General features: G+C 39.4%; 1 protein-coding gene across 3 annotated transcripts in view; it reads left to right on the forward strand.

Moving 5' to 3' along the window:
- The window catches only part of GALK2 (galactokinase 2), a 210,146-nt gene that overhangs the window by 11,240 nt on the left and 175,191 nt on the right, over positions 1–23,715 (forward strand). The window contains exon 1 of one of the 3 annotated variants that reach the window (XM_058294171.2): positions 5,495–5,929. The exons of the other annotated variants lie outside the window; for them this stretch is intronic. Within the exon in view, the coding sequence (XP_058150154.1) occupies positions 5,877–5,929 (53 nt within the window). The 5' untranslated portion in view covers positions 5,495–5,876. Of the gene's footprint in view, positions 1–5,494; positions 5,930–23,715 lie in introns of those variants that run through there. 3 annotated transcript variants of the gene reach the window in all.

Raw genomic sequence — 23,715 nt, forward strand, 5'->3', positions numbered from 1 at the left:
GCAAACTTGTTTTTTTTGAAGGCTTATTTTATTTATCTATTTCTCTCCCCTTCCCCTTCCCCTGCCCCAGTTGTCTGTTCTCTGTGTCTATTTGCTGCATCGTCTTCTTTGTCCGCTTCTGTTGTTGTCAGTGGCATGGGAATCTGTGTTTCTTTTTGCTGCGTCATCTTGTTGTGTCAGCTCTCCGTGTGGGTGGCGCCAATCTTAGGCAGGCTGCACTTTCTTTTGCGCTGGGCGGCTCTCCTTATGGGGCGCACTCCTTGCGCGTGGGGCTCCCCTACTCAGGGGACACCCCTATGTGGCATGGCACTCCTTGCGTGCATCAGCACTGCACATGGGCCAGCTCCACACGGGTCAAGGAGACCCGGGATTTGAACCATGGACCTCCCATGTGGTAGATGGATGCCCTAACCACTGGGCCAAGTCCGTGTCCCTGAAATGCAAACTTTTAACTTCAAAATCAGATTAAGCCAATTGTTTATTAGATTTCATTTTAACAATGTTAAGTGTACTGCACACAGTGTTTGCGTCTTTTTAGAAATAAACTAATATTAATTGCAGTGATAGCAGGAATTTTTTATTTGATTTTTTGTATCCCCAGTGTTTGGGATAGTGCTACGCAATACATTGTTTTTTTAAAAAAATTTATTTATTTATTTGTCCCCTCCCTCCTTATTGTTTGCACTTGCTGTGTCTGTTTGTTGTGTGCTTGTCTTTTTAGGAAGCCCTGGAACCAAACCAGGGACCTCCCATGTGAGAGGGAGGCGCCTAATCACTTGAGCCATCTTTATTCCCTGCTTTGTCATGACTCTTACTGTGTTTTCCTCCTTGATCTCTTTGTTTCATCATCTTGTTGTGTCAGCATATTGTGTCAGCTCACTGTCTTTCTGTCTTCTTTAGGGGGCACTGGGAACCAAATCCAGGATCTCCCATGTGGTAGGTGGGAGCTCATCTGCTTGAACCAAATATTTGTTCAATGAATGAATAGTGATAGACCAAAGGATTAAACAAGGACTATAAATTCTAGTGGAGGAGAGGTAATAAACAAAAACTTAATAAATAATTAATTTCAGATAGCTATAAATCCATAAACCAGGTTCAAGAGGATGAAAAGTGACTGGAGGTAAGAGTTGGGATGGTTTAAAAATTTTCACAACTCAGTGAAGTAGCTATTTTCTCTAAAGTGTTTGAACCAATCTAATCTCAGTTTATTCATTTATTCCTTCATTAAACATCCACTGAGTGCCTGTTGGACACAGAGTCAGATTCTGTTAAACCAGAGTAAAGTAGTTCATACCTTCAAGGAGCTTATACTCTATACCTGTGTTGACCAGTATGGCAGTGAATCACTTCTATTCTGAATAGAGATGTACTGTATGTGTAAAATACACATTGGATTTCAAAGATTTATTGTGAAAAAAATTAAAATCTCAGTAATTTTTTTAAAGGTTTATTTTTTATTTATTTCTCCCCCTTCCCCCATCATTGTCTGCTCTCTGTGTCCATTTGCTGTGTGTTCTTCTGTGTCTGTTTGTATTCTTGTCAGTGGCACTGGGAAACTGCATCTCTTTTTTGTTGCATTGTCTTGCTGCGTCAGCTCTCTGTGTGTGCAGTGCCACTCCTGGGCAGACTGCACTTTTTTTTCCACACAGGGTGGCTCTCCTTACAGGGTGCACTCCTTGCACATGGGGCTCCCCTACACGGGGGATGGCATGGCACTCCTTGCACACATCAGCACCGCGTGTGGGCCAGCTCATCACACAGGTCAGGAGGCCCTGGGTTTGAACCCTGGACCTCCCATGTGGTAGGTGGACGCTGTATCAGTAGAGCCAAATCTGCTTCCCTCAGTAATTTTTTATATTGATTACATCCCTCCATGACTCCCTCATTTGTTTGCTCATTGTTTTTGTTCATTGTTTTTGCTCATTGTTTGCGCATTTGTTTGTGCTCATTGTCTGCTCATTATCTTTTTGTTTTTTCTTTAGGAGGCACCAGGAACCAACCTGGGACCTCCCATATGAGATGTGGGAGCTCAACTGCTTAAGCCACATCTGTTGCCAATTGATACATTTTTTTTTTAAGATTTATTTTTAATTATTTCTCTTCCCTTCCCCCCCCCCCCCCCAGTTGTCTGCTCTCTGTGTCCATTCGCTGCTTGTTCTTCTGTGACTGCTTCTATCCTTATCAGCAGCACCAGGAATCTGTTTCTTTTTATTGCATCATCTTGTTGTGTCAGCTCTCTGTGTGTGTGGCACCATTCCTGGGCAGGCTGCACTTTCTTTTGTGCTGGGCGACTCTCCTTACGGGACGTACTCCTTGCGCATGGGGCACCCCCCTATGCAGGGGACACCCCTGCATGGCAGGGCACTCCTTGCATGCATCAGTACTGTGCATGGATCAGCTCCACACGGGTCAAAGAGGCCCTGGGTTTGAACTGCAGACCTCCCATGTGGTAGGTGGACACTCTGTCCATTGGTCCAAGTCTGCTTCCCCAATTGACACATTTTGAAATGAAATTTTGGATATATTGGGTTAAACATATTTAAATTAATTTCACTTGTTTTACTCTTTTTTAGAGTGGCTTTGAGAAATGTAAAAATTACATATTTAACTTGCCTTATACATTCTAACTTGATAGGGCTGGGCTTCAAGTCTGCATTTCTACTACGCTCCCAGGGGTGTTGATACAGCTGGACTGGTGACCACAAACCACACTTTGAGTAGCAAGGCTCTAGAATAGATAGACAAGAACACAACAGGTTATTAAATACTGATGTAATAATTGCTAAGTCTGGGCAAGTAGAGTGTGCTCAGAGATTTAGTTCTGAAGGTGGAAGGGGCACAAGGAACATGGCAAACTTCCCAGAAGAAGTGATTTCTAAGCTGGTACCTAAACATATGTAGGAGTTAGCCAGGTCTGTGTGATACACATACTTTTATTTGGCCCTTAGATCAAATTTTTGTTTTGTTTCATTTTACTTTTTGTTTATTTTTGTTTGTTTTATTGTAATTTCTCTGAACAGAGAGAATATCCTTTGAAGGGAAACAATTTCTTTTTTATTGCTTAGATTTCTGCATAAGAGTTTATCATGAAATTAGCTTATAATTTAGGCTTTAAACTTTTTGAAAATGTGCCCACATGCAAGAAATAAAGAATTGAGAGTTTCAAGATTTGTGAAAATAAAAATACTGTAAGATGTAAACATTTCCACTGTCACAAATGTCTAGTGAGCCAGAGGAATAATTCTTAAAATTGACAAAAAGAGTATTTTTCTACCCCCTAGGACTGTCAAGATTTAAAGAGATAATATATGTAGGGAAGTGGATGTGGCTCAACTGATAGAGCGTCTGTCAACCATATGGATGGTCCAGGGTTCAAACCCAGGGCCTTCTGACCCATGTGATGAGCTGGCGCATGTGCAGTGCTGCCATTCAGGGGCGCCCCTGTATAGGGGTGCCCCTTGCACAAGGAGTGTGCCCCACAAGGAGAGCCGCCCCACATGAAAAAAGTGCAGCCTACCCAGGAGTGGCACCACACACATGAAGAGCTGATGCAGCAAGATAATGCAACAAAGAATAGATGCAGTTTCCCAGTGCTGTTGGATAATGTGAGCGGATGCAGAAGAACACACAGCAAATGGACACAGACAGCAGACAATGGAGGGGTGAAGGGGAGAGAAATATATATATATAATAAATCTTTAAAAAAAGAACAAATATGTAAAGTGCTTATTTAATAAGGGGCCTGGGATAAGAAAGATAGTATAAGAAAGGACTATTAGTTTTGTGGGTTTTTGTTGTTGTTGTTGACTACTTGGGGTCCTCTGGTAGTTTGAGAACAGGTTATTTTAAGAAAAAGTTTTTAAAAATTACAATATATACATTTTAATTTTGGTATAAGAATAATTGTTTCAATCATTTGTTTTTTGAACACCTGTACTGGAATCTCATCAAAGGTCACACATTTAGAAGTACTATGGACCCCAGACTAGTAGTTTTAATTCTAGCCCTTTCTCTTTTATTTTGGGCCAATCATTTTTTAAAAAAGGGAGTTTCACTAATTGTTTTTAAGGTACTCCCCTCTTCTAAATGCTATCAGTTTGCATCAGTTTTGTTAAGACTGCAACAGAAATGTTTCCAAGATCCAAATTTATGATTTGCCATCAGGTTTTATTTGTCAGAGTTTAATGTTTGGTCATTAAATACACATTCAGTAGGAAGTATTCCTTTATGAAACAATTTACATAGTCGTGTTCATTTTTCATACTCCATAAGAGTTTATTTTGGACTTTTTAAAAAAAATTTGCAAAGCTTCCAAACTTTGGAATACAAAAACATTTCCATTAATGTAAAATAGAATGATGTATTAGAAACAAATGTGTATTTTTAAAAAATGATTCTGTCCTTTTCTATATTTACTGATGATTCTAAAATTTATAGATATATATTACTCAGGTCCTTCCTCATTAAAAATTATTTATAAGAAGTCATTTATGCCTACCCATATCCAAGAGTAAACCATAATATACATCATACCAGGAAGTGAGTTACAAAATAAAAGATAAAATTGCTTCATTTGAAAATGATAAGGAGTCGTTTAAAATAATAGAAAGCAGCCTTGAGACAAGAGTAACTTTGTTTCCATGGTGTGCCAATTATTGTAACAACCCAAGGGGATACTAAGGGGCTTCTACTCTTAGCAACCCTTTGATATTGTCAATTCACACTTTGGATTCCCCCCTCCTCTTTCCCCCTTCCTCCCTCCCTCTCTTACACATACACACAGACACACACACACAGATTCTAGGGGCAACTTCTTGCGTCTGAGTTATGCTACTATTCCTACTGTGCTGGGCTGTTGACCCAAACCTTTTCAACTAGGAAACTTTGTAATAAATGTTTTGCCAGCTGACTTCCCTGGTTTAATCTCAGCATTCTGAAGTACTAAATGCAGTCGATTTTAGAGTTTAATAAACCTGAATTTTAATTAGCATTTTGATTCCTATTAGCGGTGAGATCTTAGGCATGTCACTTTACCTTTTATTCAGTTCGTCTTACCTATTTATTAAAGACTTATCTGCCAGGCATTCTTCTAGGTGCTGGGCATATGTGGCTGCTGCCCTCAAGGAGCTTACCTTCTAGTGGTAGTGATGGTGGAGGTGATCAGACAGACAATAAATACCTAAGAAAATAAATAGGGGAATTATGAAGAAAAGAAAGGTTGGAGTTGTGTATTTGTTTAGATAAGGTACCTGAGATTTCTTTAGGTAATTGAATATTTAAGGGGTTGAACTGGGTATTAAGGATTCTTGCAGATTGAAATCCATTTCCTTCTTTTCACTATGAATTGTGTTCTAGAAAGACTGCCACATGCCTCTATTCTGGATACAAATGCAAATACATTTCAATCAAGTGCTGCGTTAATTTTATGCTGCCTGATAGAAAAAATAATCCACAATCAGTAAGAAGCAATAGCTATTTTAAGCATTTTATTGTTGTTTGCTGCTGGCCCTAACAACAACTATACCAACAACAAAAGCAACCTTCCCTCCGTGGCGCTAAGGGAGAAGTGGGAAAAGGTAGCCTGAGATAGACGACAAAGATGTGCGAAGGGTACCAGGTAATAAGCACAGCAATAAGGTTGCTGCCTCTGACAGTCGCTGAGTAGTCACAAGGTCCTGGATCCTGGAGAGGAGGAGCTGGAGGCGGGACATACAGACTGGAATCAGCAGATTCAGGAAGCTGCAGGATTTCCGCAGGGTGGGAGCTAGTGTCACCCGGAAGAAAGAGGCCCCCGCCTCAGATGTCTCGTGATTGCCTCCGGAGCTTTGCTATTGCCAGTTGAAACTGCAGAAGAGAAAACGATCTGGCTAAATATGGCTGCGGAGTACCCTGCCACGCTTTGGGTCCAGGTGGCAGAATATCCGAGGTGGGGGAGAAGAGACGCTGCTTTTTGGGATTGGTCGGGTTGGCTGGGCGCAGTTAGGGTCCACGGTTTTTGGCTGCTACCTTGGGGTGCTGCCTCTGCACCTGCGAGCAGACAGAACTGTAAGGGATTCTATGAGGCCACGTGGCTGGGCTTGCAAGACCACTGCGCAGACAACTTTAACCTTGACTGCTCCTAAGGGTTGAGTGTTTGCTGCATCCTTGCAGATCCTGCTTTCCCCTTTCCTGCTGAGAATAGTACAGTCTTTCTACTGGGCTTGACCTGAAATGTCCAAATCAATGATGACCTCTTTTTCTTTGTTAGCTGCCAGCTGATCGTGCTTTTAAAATTCCCTTTATAAATATTTATTTAAAATAATGAAACAAAATTCTTGGTCTTTGCACCCTCTTAAAAAAAAATCACTGACTCTTAAAACTGCCACTTAGGAAATCATTCTGCTGCCAGTACCTAGCTACGGAATAATTAATAGTTTAGTGATACCAAGCCAAGGATGTTTTCATTTAAGAGCTTCTTGGAGATACTTTGCAATGGCATGTAAGATGAATCTCCTAGAGTGAAGTCTTTCACCTGTTAATTAGCCCAACAGTTTCTCTTTGGTTGACTTCTTTCTCTTCTTTCTCTGCTGCTTTCCAACATTTACTTCTTTTTTTTTTTTTTTTTGGCTACCTTCTCTTACACCAAGTTCTCAAGCTCTCACTACTTCCTGCTTTATTACTATCATGTGACAGTCTGCAACAAATGCTGTTTCACCTTTAAGCCTGCACACGGTGTATCTTTAGTTGCCAGAAAGAAGCAGTATTTTATTTATTATCGGAGACCAGCACAGCTTCGGACTACTTCTGAATGTCTCTCGGTGTCTTAATATTATTCTCTGGAGGTCCTTTTGCAGTACTCTTGGCATGAATTAAGACTTTGTTAAAGACCGGATTCAAATAAGATTCATGAGAAATTTGTTACATGAAAGTAACATGGTCCCTTGTAGTTTAGTTTTTACAGAGAACGGAAGGTGTTCACATATACATTTCTTCTGATTCCATTTTATATGATTTTAATCATAATGATCAACATATATTTTAGTTTATTTTTATGACCTTGGTTTTAATGGCCAAAAAGAAGACACCTCACAAAGATACATAGATTCAAATTGTAGATGTGCATTGCTGATGCACGTAGTAAGTTATGATGCTCATTTTTCAATCCCAATTTTTGGCTGGTAAAATGATGTTGGTGTTCTTATAAGCTAGTTGGAATGTGTTGCATTTTTGTATTGTTAACAAATGGATTCAAACCCCACTGAAGTCTTTTGGGTGGAAAAATTTTAAACAGGTTAGAAAATTATATTTTGAAGTTATTTTCAATATTTAAAAAACATTAGAATAAAACAAAATGTCTAATAATATTGCAAGTCTTATGTAGAGACTCTTCAGTCCTCACTAACTCCTAATCTTTGATTTCCAATCGCTTCCCAGAGAAAACTACTTTTAATTCCTCTTTAATTGTTTCTTCTGGTCTCTGTCTCTATATTTCTAAATTATACTCTTAAATTCCCATTTGGAAGAGAAGTCTTCTTGAGACTTCATATTATTTTCCCCCCAATCTAATGCAGTTAAATCATTAAAAAATTAATATTCAATGTTTCTGCTGTTCATGGCTGATCATGCAATATATGTGGCATATGATGTGATTATAATAAAAGTCTGATAAATACATACTGTGCCATTTTCTTGTTTTTCACTGATATGGGCAATACAAGAATTAGCTTCAAGCAATTTTTTTGTTTGCAGAAATTTATTTTAGCCACCACTTATTCATTTTAGAAGGGTTAATTTTTAGTTAATTCTAGATAATATAGTCTCTAAATCCATCTGAGCCTGGGATTTTCTTATTGGGCAGTTTTAAAAATTACTAATTCAATCTTTTATTTGTTACAGGTATAATCAGAATTTCTGTTTCTTCCTGAGTCAGTTTAAATAATGTGTCTCTTTCTAGGAATTTGTTCATTTCATCTAATACATTGGAATACAGTTGTTCAGAGTATTCCTTCATAATCATTTTATTTGTGCAAGGTCAGTGGTAATAGTTCCTCTTTCATTTCTGATTGTAGTAATTTGAGACTTCTTTTTTCTCTTAGTCTTTCAGAAGCTTAGCCAATTTTGTTGATCTTTCCAAAGAACCAAATTTTGGTTTCATTTATTTTCTCTATTTTTCTATTCTCTATTTCATTAATTTCAGCTCTAACCTTTATTATTTACTTCCTTGTGTTTGGTTTAGTGTGTTTAGTTTGGTCTTATTTGCCAGTGTATTAATGTGAAAGATTAGGTTATTGATTTGAGATTTTTCTTTTTTCAGCATTGGCATTTACAACTACAAATTTCCTCTAATCATTACTTTAGCTGTTTCCATAAGTCTTGGTATGTTGTGTCTTCATTTTTATTCATTTCAAAGTATTTTTAATTTTCTTTAAATTTCTTCTTTGACCTATTATTTATTTAGAAATGTTTTGTTTCATTTCCACATATTTGTGAGTTTCCCAAATTTCTTTCTTTTAACTCATTCCTAATTTCAGTCCATTGTGGTTGGAGTATGTACTTTGTATTATTTCAGTCCTTTTACATTTATTGAGGATTTTTTCTTTTGTTGTTGTTGTTTCTTTTTTTTGGCCTAATATATAGTATATCCTGGAGAATGTTCTATGTATATTTGAGAAGAATCTGCTCTTGTTGGGTAGGATGTTCTTTAGATGACTGCTAGTTCTACTTGGTTTATAGTGTTTTTCAAGGGTTCTATTTCCTTGTTAGTCTTCTGTCTAGTTGTTCTATCCATTATTGAAATGGATATTGTTGAATTTTTTTTTATTATTGTTGAATTATATATTTTTCTTTTTTCAGCTTTGGCTTCATATATTTTGGTGCTCTCTTGTTAGGTGCAGATATGTTTATAATTGTTCTCCCTGGTAAGTTGACTCTTTTATCATTATAAAGTGTCCCTCTTTATCTCTTGTAACATTTCTTAGCAAATCAATTTTATTGATACATATTAAAAAGGATAAATCCATCCAAAGTGTAAAAGCAGTGGTATTTGGTATAATCACATAGTTGTGCATTCATCACTTCAATCATTATTAGAGCATTTTCATCATTCCAGTAATAATAATCATAATAAATAATAACAGACAACAACAAAAAGTCATCACCTCTCAGTCTCTCTATGCTTCCTCTGGTGTACATGGCTGCATTGTTTCCGTCTCTCTAGTTTATTCCTGTTTTGTAAAAAGTCATATATATGCAATATTACCCATATTCATATTTCACATGAAGTTATAAAATCCCTTGTTACATTTTTAGCTTTCCTTCTCATAATTTACATGTCTTTAGACTTTCCCTTTCAACCCATATCTATATAATAGCTGTTAGTTGGAAACACTATGTCATACCCATATAATAGCTCTGTTAGTTACAGACACTATGATGTGCTTTCACCATTTGTATTGATTTCCAAGGATTTACAAGCAACCTTTTTTAAAACCAGTTCTGCACAGATTAACCCTCAGCTTTCCATTCTCTACCCTCATTTCTATTTTTGGGTGACCTATATTTCTAATTATTAACTCCATGAGTTTAAACAATATATTTAATTGATAATAGCATAGTTACACAGTATTTGTCCTCTTGCGACTGGCTTGCTTCACCCAACATAATGTCCTCTGGGTTCATCCATGTTGTCATATGCTTCACGACTTCATTTCTTCTTAATGCTGCATAATAGTCCATCATGTGTATATACAACAATTTGTTTATCCATTCATCAGTTGATGGACACCTGGATTGTTTCCTTCTTTTGGAAATCATGAATAATGCTGCTGTGAACATTGATGTGCAAATGTCTGTTTGTGTCATGGCTCTCAGTTCTCCTGGTTATGTACCTGGTAGTGGTATTGCCAGGTCACATGACAAACCTATATTCAACTACCTTAGAAACTGCCAAACAGTCTTCCATAGTAGCTGTACAATTCTACATTCCCACCAACAATGAATAAGTGTTCGTATCTCTCCAACACTTAGAGTTTTCTGACTTTTTAATAGTGACCAGTATAATAGGTTGACATGATATATCATTATAGTTTGGATTTGCATTTTTTAATTGCTAGTGATATTGAACATTTTTTTCATGGTTTTTTTTTTTTTTTTTTTTTGCCATTTGTGTTTCTTCTTTGTATAAATATCCAAGTCTTTTGCCCATTATTTTATTTTATTTTATTTTTTGAGGTACTGGGAACTGAACCCGGTACCTCATATGTAGGAAGAAACTGCTCAACCACTGAGCCACATTGGTTTCCCTGAGTTGTTTTTTTTTCATTTGTTGTGCTTGTTCTTTTTTTTTTTTTTTTTTTGTTTTTTCAGGAGGCATGGGGAACCAAACCTGGAACCTCCCATGTGGGAGAGGAGGGAGCTCAACTGTTTGAGCCACATCTGTTCCCTCTTTTGCCCGTTTTTTAATCGGGTTGTTTGTCTTTTTATTGTTGAGTTGTGAGATCTGTTTATATTACTATATCATGGATATTAAATCCTTATCAGATTTGTGATTTCTAAATATTTTCTCTCATTGAGTCACCTGCCTTTTCACCTTTTTGACAAGTCCTTTGAGGTGCAAAAGTGTTTAATTTTGAGGAGGTCCCTCCCATTTATCTATGTTTTTTCTTTTGTTGCTTGTGCTTTGGGTGTTAGGTTTAAGAAACTACCACTTATATCTTAAAGATGTTTTCCTACATTTTCTTCTAAAAGTTTTATGGTTGTTGCCTTCATATTTAGGTCCTTGACCCATTTTGAGTTAATTATTATATAAGGTGTGAGATAGGGGTCCTCCTTCTTTCTTTTGTATATGGCTATCCAGTTCTCCCAGCTCCGTTTGTTGAACAGACTATTCTGGCCCAGCTGGATGGGCTTGACAACGTTTTCAAAAATTACTTAACTGTAGATGTGAGAGTCTATTTGAGTTCTCCATTCAGTTCCATTGGCCAATTTGTCTTTATGCCAGTATCGTGCTGTTTTCACTACTGTAGCTAAGTAATATGCTTTAAAGTCAGGAAGTGAGAGGCATCCAACTTTATAAATTTTTTATTTTTTAGATGTAGGATCATATTAGCGAATTGTGGAAGTTTTACTTCTTCCTTCCCTATTTGGGTACCTTTTATTTATCCATCTAGCCTAATTGCTCTAACTAAAACTTCTAAAACAGTGGTGACAGTGGGCATCCTTGTTTTGTTTCTGACGTCAGTGGGAAAATTTTCAGCCGAAACATTGAGTACAATGATAGCTGTAGCTTTTTCATATATGTACTTTACCATGTTGAAAAGTCTTCCTTCTATTCCTATCTTTTGGAGTGTTTTTATCAAGAAAGGATGCTCTTTTTTGTCAAATGCCTTTTCTGCATCAATCGAGAGTATCATGAGATTTTTTCTTCTTTAGTTTATTAATGTGGTTTATTATACTAATTGATTTTTTTGTGTTGAGCTGTCCTTGCATACCTGGGATAAAATGCACTGCATCATGGTTTATAATTCTTTAATGTGCTTTTTGATTTGGTTTGCAAGGATTTTGTTGAGGATTTTTGCTTCTATATTCATGAGCGAAATTGCGGTCACCGCTCGGGCTGAAGAGTGGTTTGCTGGCCCGGCGGGGGAGCGGCTGCGGTAGGCCAAGCCGCTGCCCCCATAATAGGGTGGCTGGTTGGACTCACCGCCACCCCTGAAGGGAGCTCGGCATGGGCGCAGAGTGCCCTCGGGTCTCCCCTTCTCGGCAGCCATGCTTCCGCGGCCGCCCCTCCTCCCGGATGGCGCCACACGATGCCTGTGGGGCGGCACCCTTCTTCTTCTTTCTCCCTGCGCAGGCGCAGGGCGGAAAATTCCAGTCTGCCCTTTTCCCCTCCCCCGACAGCAGCAACAGCCAGGCGTGGGCGGAAAAATCCAGTCTGCCCTTTTCCCTTCCCCCAACAGCAGCAACAGCCAGGCGTGGGCGGGAAACTCAAGTCTGCCCTCCACCCCAGCAACAGCAGCCACCAATCCCTAAACCCTGCCCCTTCCCTCAGCAACAGCGACAGCCAATCCCTAACCACCACCCCTCCCCCATCCAGTACCGCCCACTGACCTTTCGCCGGCAACCAATCAGAACAGGGCGTGGCTTCGACCAATCAGCCTTCCCCAGCCCCTATAAAACTGTTGCCTCTCCCTCAGTAAAGTGGACTTGCGTGTTTACCTTGTCTCTGCGGTAGTTCTTCTGCCGTGCGCCCTCCAGTCCTGAGAGCCCCCGACAAGGGCCTGGCCTCCCTTGTCCCCAGTTCGTCGCCTGCTTCTCCGGGCGACCCCTTCGTCGCCGGCTTCGCCGGGCGACCCCGTCAGCCGAACCGCGCAACCCCTTGTGAGACCGATCCCTCGTCTGCTGCCGGACCGACCCCTCGTCCCAAGCGGGACCGACCCCTCGTCCAGAGCTGGACCGACCCCTCGTCCGCAGCCAGACCCCACCTCTACCGACCGAGCAAGCCGTCGCAAGAAATTGGTCTGTAGTATTCTTTTTTCATAGTATCTGTTTTGGTTTTGGTATTTGGGTGATGTTGGCTTTATAGAATGAGTTTGGTAGTGTTCTTTTCTGTTCAATTTTTTGAAAGAGCTTGAGCAGCGTTGGTATTAGATCATCTCTGAATGATTAGTAGAATTCATTTGTGAAGCTGTCTAGTCTGACTGTCTTTGGGAAGTTTTTGATGACTTTCAGTCTCTTTTCTTGTGATTGGTTTGTTGAGGTCTTCTATTTCTTCTAGAGTTAGTGTAGGTTGTTCTTGTGTTTCTAGGAATTTGTCAATCTCATCTACATTGTCTGGTTTTTTAGTATACAGTTGTTCAAAGTATTCTCTTATGATCTCTCTTATTTCTGCGGGGTCAGTGTTAATGTCCCCCCCTCATTTCTAATTTTATTTATTTGCGTCTTCTCTCTTTTTTCCTTTGTCAGTCCATCTAAGGGTTTGTCAATTTTGTTGGTCTTCTCAAAGAACCAACTTTTGGTTTTCTTGATTCTCTCCCTCCCTCTTTTTTTTTGTTCTACATTTCATTTATTTCTGCTCTTTCTTTACTATTTCTTTCCTTCAGCTTTATTTGAGATATGTTTACTGGTTTTTTTCTAGTTCCTCCAGGTGTACAGTTAGATCTTCAATTTTAGCGCACTCTTCTTTTTTTTAACATAAGCATCAAGGGCTATAAATTTTGCTCTAAGCACTGCCTTGCCAGTGTTCCATAGTTTTTGATATGTTGTGTTCTTATATTCATTTGCTTAAGATATTTACTGAAATTCTTGCAATTTCTTCTTTGACCCACTGATTATTTAAGAGTGTGTTGTTTAATCTCCATGTATTTATGAATTTTCCCTTTTTTCCATCATTACTGATTTCCAGCTTCATTCCATTACAATCACAGAGAGTGTTTTCTATTATTTCAGTATTTTAAAATTTATTGAGACTTCCCTTGTGATTCAACATATGATCTATCCTGGGGATGGATCCATAAGCACTTGAAAATAATGTATATTCTACTGTTTTGGGGTGTAATATTCTATAAATGTCTGTTAGGTCTAATTCTTTTATCATAGTATTCAAGCATTTTGTTATTTTATTTATCCTCTGTCAAGATGTTCTACCCAATACTGAGAGTGGTATATTGAAGCCTTCAACTATTATTGTAGAGACATCTATTTCTTCCTTCAGTTTTGCCAGTGTGCCTCATGTATCTTGGGGCACCCAGGTTAGGTGCATAAATATTTTTTAGTTCTTATTGGGGAATTACCCCTTTTATTAATATATAATGACCTTTTTTTTTTTTAATCTCTTATAACAGTTTTGCCTTTAAACTCTATTTTTCTAAAATTTGCATCGTTATTCCAGATCTTTTTTGGTTATTATTTGCATGTAATATCTATTTCCAGCCTTTCACTTTCAACCTGGTTGTGTTCTCATATCTGAGGTGGGTCTCTTGTAGACAACATATAGATAGCTCATACATTTTTCTTTTTCTTTTTTTAAAGATCTATTTATTTATTTCTCTATTCCTCCCCCCTCACCCCGTTTTCTGTTATCTGTGTCTATTTGCTGTGTCTTCTTTTCCGCTTCTGTTGTTGTCAGCGGCACGGGAATCTGTGTTTATTTTTTTGTTGTGTCATCTTGTTGTGTCAGCTGTCCATGTGCGTGGCACCATTCCTGGGCAGGCTGCACTTTCTTTCTCGCTGGGCGGCTCTCCTTACGGGGTGCACTCCTTGTGTGTGGGGCTCTCCTACGTGGGGACACCCCTGCATGGCATGGCACTCCTTGCGCGCATCAGCACTGCGCATGGGCCAACTCCACATGGGTCAAGGAGGCCCGGGGTTTGAACCGTGGACCTCCCATGTGGTAGACGGATGCCCTAACCACTGGGCCAAGTCCGCCAGCCTCCATAGCTCATACATTTTTATCCATTCTGTCAGTCTATGTCTTTTGATTGTGAAGTTCAAGCTATTAACATTCCATGTTATTACTGTAATGGGGTTACTTAGTTCAGCCATTTTACCCTTTGGTTTTCTGTTGTCATATCTTACTATTGTCTATCTTTTTACCCTTTAAGCTACCTTTCCTCGTAATCTTCATTTCTACACTTTTCTCCAAGTCTCTCACCCATTTTTTTCCCTTTCAGGCTGCGGCACTCCCCATCTTATAAATCTTATCTTTTGGTAACATACTCCGTTTTTGTTAGTGAAGACTTTAAACTCATTTTTTTTAATTAAAAATTTTTAAAAATGTATTTCTCTCCCCTTCCCCGGCCCCCTCCCCCCAATTGTCTGCTCTCTGTGTCTATTCGCTGTGTGTTCTTCTGTGTCTGCTTGTACTCGTGTCTGCTTGTGCTCTTGTCAGTGGCACCTGGAATCTGTGTCTGTTTTTTGTTGTTGTTGCGTCATTTTGTTGCATCAGCTCTCTGTGTGTGCGATGCCATTCCTAGGCAGACCGCACTTCTTTTGCGCTGGGCAGCTCTCCTTACGGGGTGCACTCCTTGTGCATGGGGCTCCCCTACGCTGGGGACACCTCTGCATGGCACAGTACTCCTTGCGTGCATCAGCACTGTGCATGGGCCAGCTCATCACACAGGTTGGGAGGCCCTGGGTTTGAACCATAGACCTCCCATGTGGTAGGCAGACACCCTATCAGTTTGACCACATCCGCTTCCCTTAAACTCATTTTTGAAGGACAGTTTTGCTGGATGCAGAATTCTTTTTTAAAAATTTTGGTGGATACAGAATTCTTTTTTTTAAATGAATTTTTTATTTATTTTTAAAAGATACTTAGATTATATAGAATGTTATAGAAAAAATGTAAGGGATTCCCACATGCCCCGCTCCCCACACCTTCCACTTGCCCCCAAATTAACCTCTCTTTTCATTAATGTGGAACATTTATTGCAATTGATGAACACATTTTAGAGCATTGCCACTAAGCATGGATTATAGTTTACGTTGTAGTTTACACTCTCTCCCACTCAATTCTATAGGCTATGGCAGGATATACAAGGGCCTGTATGGATGCAGAATTCTTGGCTTGCAGTTTTTCTCTCTCAGTACTTTATTTTTTCATTTTTAAAAAAAGATTTATTTATTTATTTATTTATTTATTTCCCCTCCTCCCCACCCCCCTGCCCTGGTTGTCTGTTCTCTGTGTCTATTTGCTGCGTCTTCTTTGTCCCCTTCTGTTGTTGTCAGCAGCACGGGAATCTGTGTTTCTTTTTGTTGTGTGATCTTGTTATGTCAGCTCTCTGTGTGGGCGGCACCATTCTTAGGCAGGCTATACTTTCTTTCACACTGGGTAGCTCTCCTTATGGGGCGCACTCCTTGGGCGTGGGACTTCCCTACGTGGGGGACACCCCTGCGTGGCATGGCACTCCTTGCGTGCATCAGCACTGCACATGGGCCAGCTCCACACAGGTCAAGGAGGCCTGGGGTTTGATCCATGGACCTCCCATGTGATAGATGGACGCCCTAACCACTGGGCCAAGTCCGCTTCCCTCTCAGTACTTTAAATATGTTATACCAGTTTCTTCTCGCCTCCATGGTCTCTGATGAGAGATCAGCACTTAATTTTATTGAGGTTGCCTTGTATGTGATGCTTTGTTTTCTCTTGCTGCTTTCAGAATCTTCTCTTTATCTCTGATATGTCCACTTGTTTCCTTCTTTAAGAGGCAACAGGAACCAAACCCAGGACTTCCCATGTGGAGGGAGGCACCCAACTGCTTGAGCCATATCTGCTCCTTGCTTGTTTTGTTTTTTTCTCATTGTCTGCTTATTGTTTGCTCATTCTCTTGCTCAGTGTTTTTGCTCATTTTTTTTCTCATCTCCTTATTGTTTTTTGCTCATTGTTTGTTTGTCTTCTTTAGGAGGCACTGGGAATTCAGGATCTCCCATGCCAGAGGCAGGCACCCAACTGCCTTAGCCACATCTGCTCCCCTATTTCATTTTTGTATTTGAATTTCTGATCTAGGAGGAATTTATTGTGATGAAAGAAGCAGAGTAGGAATTCAAATCCCCCTTTCTCCTCAGTGACAATTATCCATACTTTGAAGTGCCGTTTTAATATAATAAGTTCTCAAATATTATAGTAAAATATTAATAACCAATAATTATTGAGTACCTATTTAACTCTCAAAACACTCCTTTGTGGTGAGTTTTATTATTATCCTTAATTTGGAGATGAGGAAAATGAGGTATAGAGCAGGTGCTATGAATTACCATAAAAATACTTACCAGTAACCAATTAATACTAACTTCATATTAAAAATTAAACTTTTCTATAATGTCAAAACTGGGTATACTGACATTGAAGAAAAAACAGAACCACAGACCAAGTAGGAGACTTGCCCATGGTCACAAAGTACAATTGAAAATACATGTCTTTTTCTCCTGACAGTTTAATTCATCTTTGATCAATCCCTGTGTGAACCACATCGTAATTCTATGATGCTCTGATTATCAGTCCTTACAGTAAATCCATTTTATTTGTTACAATCATTATTTTGTTTCTTATGTTCTTTTATTAATGCTGCTGTTAAAAAAAAACCCCAAAAAACAGAAACCCTTAAGTCAAAAGAGCATTCAGAGCACCATAGTGAGATATTTGGGTCAAGAGATACTTGGGCGAATTCCCCTTTAACAATGTGATCTTTGTAAGAGCATTTTCCCCTCAATATTGACAATGCTCATTAAAATCTTTTGGGGGACTGGGAAAACTTTCGGTAACTACATTTTAAGAGACAGAGATTTGCTGGTGACTAACCCAGACTGGTAAAAGTGTAGCTACTCCCCATACTACTTCATTATTAGAGGATTAGGCATAAAGTTTAGAGAAGCACTGTACACAGCAGTTCTTTATTAAAGAAAAATATTTTCCATGTTTCCTTTTATAGCTTCCATGCATTTTAAAGGTAAAGCTGTTATAAGCCTCTAGGGAATGGAGCAGCTGTAATAAGACACTAGACTGCCTTTCCAAGGTAGTTTGGAAAAATGTCAAGACGTTTGATTTTCTTTTTTGTTTCTTTTACAAAGCTTGATTTTTGATCATTTTATAAAAATCAAAATCATTTTATAAAAACAGTTTAGGAGACTCACTCTGATTCTGCTACTGGCACTTCACCTTGTTTGTCTTTGTTGGGCTTGTAGAAGTAAATTAATAAGGATCAAGTTCAGATTGAACTTCATCTGTATAAAATTTTCATAGGCAGAAACATTAGCCCTCTACACAGAGAGCTCTAAGCTGAAAATTGGGAGCTAACTCTTCCTCCTCTTTCCTACATCTAATTAGCTACCAATTCTAGAATTCTTTACTATTACCTTAATTTAATTTTCACCCTTCTCTAGCTTCTCTCCCCCTTTTCTCATCTATTGTTTTTAAAATCCTAATTACTTGTAATTTTCCACATGCCACATGCTGAGCCTTTTCATTCCATTTGTCTAGAATGCTTTACCCTACCCCAGTTGACTGACATCAACCTTTAAAATTCAGTTTAACTATTGCTTCATTGGAAAGCTTTCTCTAACTCTCCTTTTCTGTTTATCTTTCCATTCAGCATTTTTTTTCTAGGTTTATTACAGTGGTCTCCTATTAGATTTCTTTGTTTCTGTGTTGCCTTCCTACAATTCATCTTCAATACTCTTCCCAGTGAGCTTTTTAAAATGCAAAATTGACAGTGTCACTCCATCCTTAACCATTTGTCCACATCCATTGCCTATGTGTTAAAGGCCAGGTTCCTCAGTGTGGCATATAATCCCCTTAAGATCTGCGGCTTGATTACCCTTCAGCCTCCTCTCCCCCTTTTCTCATCTAGTGTATTTAAAACCCTAATTGTAATTTTCTGAATGCAGCATAAGAGGCATGATTACACTTTAAAAAATTATTCTTTTTAAAAAGAGTTTATCTAATATTCATGATTAGATTCAGGTTATGTATTTTTTGGTAGGAATACCAGGAAACTGATTTCATGTTCTCAGTACATCATATCAGAGGCACATGTTGTCTGTTTGTCCCATTACCAATGATGTTAACTTGGGTCACTTGGTTAAGGAGGCATCTGCCTAGTTTTTCACTGTAAGATTACTATTTTCTTTTTTGTAATTAACAGGTATTTTTGGTGAGGTACTTTGTGAATATGTTAATATCCCAGTTCTTATCAAACATTCATCCACTACTTTTAGCACCAATTGATGATTCTTGCCTTAATCAATTATTACTATAATGGTTGTCAAGTGGTGATTTTTCTAATTCCATCATATCTTTTACATTTATTGGTTGTAATTCTACTATAAGGAAGTACTTTTCCTTTTCCTCCTTTTATTTTTATCAGTATGGACTTTTGCTGGCCAAATTGGGCTTACTGCCTGATGCACACAGTAACCAATCTGTGATACCAGATTGGCCAGGTGCTTGAATCAGCTTTAGTTATAAATGGTCCTATAATGCAGCCTTTTAGCCATTAATAAGTAGCATCTCTTCTGAAATGTGTGCTCTGATAGAAGTAGTGTTCTGAGATTACATATTCTGGGATTAGAATTACTCCATCTTTATTATAATACCATCCTTCCTTGGTTTCATTATAAGAAAAGTCAGATTTTTGGTTTCTGTCTCTTCTAAGGTGATGCTCCATTCATTTGCTCTTACTAGGTTATAAGTTGAATATTGGGGAGAAAAGTGTCATTATAAGGAAAGTCAGGTCGATGATTGACTTCTTTCTCTTCTAAAGGGAAGCCCTATTCATTTGCTTTTATTTGGTCAAGTTGAATATTGGGGAGAGAAGTTTTTTGTTCTATGTCTAGTATGAGGGCTAGTAGCAGGCATGACTTTAGAGTTTTTAGCATGGCTTCTGTCTTGGCTTCCATATCTGCAATCTTAGTCTCTCTTATTAAGTCTGTTACTCCCTTCTGATGACTATAGCAGGGCATTATAACTACTTCTTCAGGTAATTTTATTGCTTTTAACAGGGCTAGAATTATGTCTGTATGTTTAATTTCTTTTCTCTCTCATGTTAATAGTCCTCTTTTCTTTCAGATTTCTCCATGAGCATGAACCCATGTTGAATGCATATTTGGAATCAGTATATATATTAATTAACTGTCCCTTTTCTAAGTGTAAATCCCTTGGCTGCACAATGAGTTCTGCTTGTTGTGTAGACATGCATGGCAGGAGGACTTCACTTTCTAGCATCTTTTGGAGAGTCACCACAGAGTATCCAGCCTTCGGAAGTCCTTGTTTCATGAAACTACTTCCATCAGTATACATATCTAAGTTTGGATCTTTTAAGGGGTATTTGGTGAAATCCAGATGAAGTAAGCTACTGGACACCTGATGTTCCCTAATTTCTGGGTGAGAACATCAAGTCCAATTTCCTATCTTTCATGAATAAAAGATCAAAGGGCTTTCTTGAGTTTTAGAGTCTAGGGACCAGAGCTCTCATAAGTTTTTCTTTTATAATTTGGAAGGCATTTTTACATTCAGCAGTCTGATTTAAAGGCTCTTGAGCTAATCCTCTTACCATACTCCAGTTATAGCAAATGATTGGTTAGAGATCACATTGGGTTTTTCATTTAACATTGAGTATGTTGCTTCTGTGTCAACAAGAAAGTCAATTGTTTTCCCACCTGCCTGTTTATCAAAGGTTCCTGGCGGGAGATTGGAAGGAGAGGCATTTTTCTTAGAAGAGCCCCTGGCTTCCTTCATTCCAAGTTGCTGTCTGTGGTTTCCTGTTGGGGCACTTGGAATTTGTGCCGCCCAACTTTCCTTGATGGTTGACCCTCGGGGAAGCTGGAACAATCCCTCTTCCAATGCCTTCTCCTTGCAGTATGAACACTGGTTGGTCCCCAGTTCTTGGGAGTGCTTTTTGTCGCACGTAGGAGGCCCTGGGATCTTATTTTCCTGATACTCTGCCTCTCAGTTTGTCATGGCCCTGATAAGTGCTCCTTGTCTCTTCAGATATCAGTCTTCTTTGGCTTGGTCCCTATTGTTGTAGACTTTAAAAGTAATCTCAATAAATTTTGAGATGAGCAGCCTGAGTCCGCTGTCTAACTTCTATAATTTTTTTTGTTTGTCTGGGTAACTGGCTTATAAATGTCATATTTATTAGGTTTGCATTTTCTTCATTTTTAGGATCTATGTCAATATATTGCCAATAGGTACTGAATACCCCTTTCAAGAAAAGCTGAAGGGCTTTCTTTAACTTGCCGTGTTATCTCCTGGACTTTTTGTAAGTTTCTTAGTGTAGGGGCTTCATTCTGCAGACCTGCAATAATTCATTTTTTATAATGGCCCAACTTGGCTTGGTCCCCTACCTCGTTTGGGTTAAATTCACATCTGCTACAGGCACTGCTAAGTTTGCCCCAGTATATTTCAGATTATTGGGATGGTTCCATTATTTCTTATTGGCTTCTTGTTTTGCCTTTTCTGTTGTCATCCTCCTCTCTTTACCTGTTAGGAAGGTATTCAGTAGAGCTTGTGTATCAGCCCAATTGGGATTATCAGTTGCAAGTATTGAATCAATCAAATTTCATTTTCTTGGGATCCTCCCTATAGGCAGGGCTGTTTTTCTGATTAAACAGGTCCAGTGGAGCTTTCCAGGCCACACTGAGTACCCTGGCAGGTATAGGAAGGAGCAACCATTCTACTTCTTGCCCCCTTGCCTCTGGAGAGGGGGGTTCAGGGGCACTTCAGAGGACACCTCCTGAACAGGTGGACCTGTGGCTTCTTGAACATAAGATGGTGGTACAGGAGGAGAATTCAATAGAATGTCTAGCAGGTCTCCAAATCTGAATCAGAAGGGGGACTTTCTTTTTCTCTTTCAAGGTGAGAATCTTACGTTTTTCTTTTCTACAGCACCTTTTGTTGTGAAAGGAAAATGAATGAACATACATAATCTCATCTCATTTTTCCTCTTTTACAAAATAATTCTGTGGTATAGTCTTAATATTTATAGAACCGTTCATAAAGAACCATTCTCAGGCCATTTTTATCCTGAATCCAAATCATATTGTAGTCATAATGTATTACAAAAAAATATGACTTTATGGTTTCTCATAGGCTTATACCCAAACAATTCCCAATTTTTTAGAATGCAACCTAATGGGTTGTACTCTGGAATGTTACTAGCAGTTCCCATTTTTTTACACTAGTTGTGGTAAATATATCCCAATTAAAAGCGACAAGGATTAAAATTCACAGTGCACACAATACAACACAGTAATTACAATTTACAATATTGACTGCAGCCTGCTCAAGGACTCTAACCTCATACAAATACAACTGGTACCCAAAATGAAAGATGCAATGGTGAGAGCAAGGGAGATCATCTGGGAAGCAGGATTTTAGGGACATTAACACTGGTCTATGGAGTCAGACCCCAAACTTTCTTCCCAATCTACTTTTGCCTTGATTACCTACTCACCTAGTCAGATGTCTAGATCTAGAGGTGTTTCTTTCTCTGAAACTTCAGATGTGCTGAAGAGCCTGGGCATTGGCAGGACAGAAGCAACCTGGTCACTAAGCCTTTAGACTAATCCATCTAGGTGGCCACCCAGGCTCCATCACCATGCTCCACTACTTCAGGCAGTCAGACTCCTTACAGACCTCCTTGTTCTGTTTGGGTTGCCAAATTGTTGCTAGACAAATTGGGCTCACTGCCCAATGTGTACAGGAACCACCAGGATTTCAAAGAGAGAAAGAGGTTTATTATGCAGCTGCCAGTAAGGAGACAGGAGCAAAAAGCTAAAATCTGTTTTCCAGAGTTGAAAGAACTTAGGTTTTTATGGGACTTAAACAAAGGCAAGTGGAGATAGTGATGTTGGTAGGCATTGATTGATTATTTTCTTTCTTTCTTTTTTTTTTTTAAAGATTTATTTATTTATTTAATTCCCCCCCCCCCTCCCCTGGTTGTGTGTTCTTGGTGTCTATTTGCTGCGTCTTGTTTCTTTGTCCGCTTCCGTTGTTGTCAGCGGCACGGGAAGTGTGGGTGGCGCCATTTCTGGGCAGGCTGCTCTTTCTTTTCACGCTGGGCGGGTTTCCTCACGGGCGCACTCCTTGCGCGTGGGGCTCCCCCACGCAGGGGACACCCTTGCGTGGCACGGCACTCCTTGCGCGCATCAGCACTGCGCCTGGCCAGCTCCACACGGGTCAAGGAGGCCCGGGGTTTGAACCGCGGACCTCCCATATGGTAGACGGACGCCCTAACCACTGGGCCAAAGTCCGTTTCCCTGATTGATTATTTTCATCTGAAAGTCCTATTATGGGAGTCCCAGAAGGAGAAGAGGGAGAAAGGGGCAGAAGGAATATTCAAAGAAATAGTGGAAGGAAACTTCCAAAGCATTTTGGGTGATACTGGCCTTATAGAGTGAGTTAGGAAGTGCTCATTCCTCTTCAATTTTTGGGAAGAGTTCAAGTAGGATTGTTCTTAATTATCTTTGAATGATTGGTTTAAATGACCAGAGAAGCCATCTGGTCCTGGGCTTTTCTTTGTTGGGAGGTTTTTTATTAGTTTTTAGTTGTTATTGGTCTGTTGAGATCTATATCTTCTTGACTCAATTTAGGTAATTTGTGTGTGTCTAGGAATTTTGTCCATGTCATGTAAGTGATCTAGTTTGTTGGCATAAAATTTTTCATACTAGCTTCTTTTTTTTTTTAAAGATTTATTTTTTATTTATTTATCTTCTCTCCCCCACCCACCCCCTGGTTGTCTGCTTTCTGTGTCCATTCACTGTGTGTTCTTCTGTGACCGCTTCTATCCTTATCAGTGGCACCGGGAATCTGTTTCTTTTTTTGTTGTGTCATCTTGCTATGTCAGCTCTCCGTGTGTGTGGCACCATTCCTGGGCAGGCTGCACTTTCTTTTGCGCTGGGTGGCTCTCCTTACGGGATGCACTCCTTGTGCGTGGGGCTCCCCTATGTGGGGGACATCCCTGCATGGCAGGGCGCTTGCGCATATCAGTATTGCACATGGGCCAGTTCCACATGGGTCAGGGAGGCCTGGGGTTTGAACCGTGGACCTCCCATGTGCTGGGCGGATGCCCTATCCATTGTGCCAAGTCCGCTTCCCTCGTACTATCAGACTCAGTTTTATTTCTGTGAGGTCAGTAATAATGTTCCCACCCTCTTTTCTGATTTTGTTAATTGTATCCTCTCTCTCTTTTTTTGTTCATTAGTCTTGCTAAAGGTTTGTGAGTTTTATTGATCTTTTAAAAG

This window comes from Dasypus novemcinctus, chromosome 3 (assembly GCF_030445035.2).
Source record: "Dasypus novemcinctus isolate mDasNov1 chromosome 3, mDasNov1.1.hap2, whole genome shotgun sequence".
Taxonomy (NCBI): Eukaryota; Metazoa; Chordata; class Mammalia; order Cingulata; family Dasypodidae; genus Dasypus; species Dasypus novemcinctus.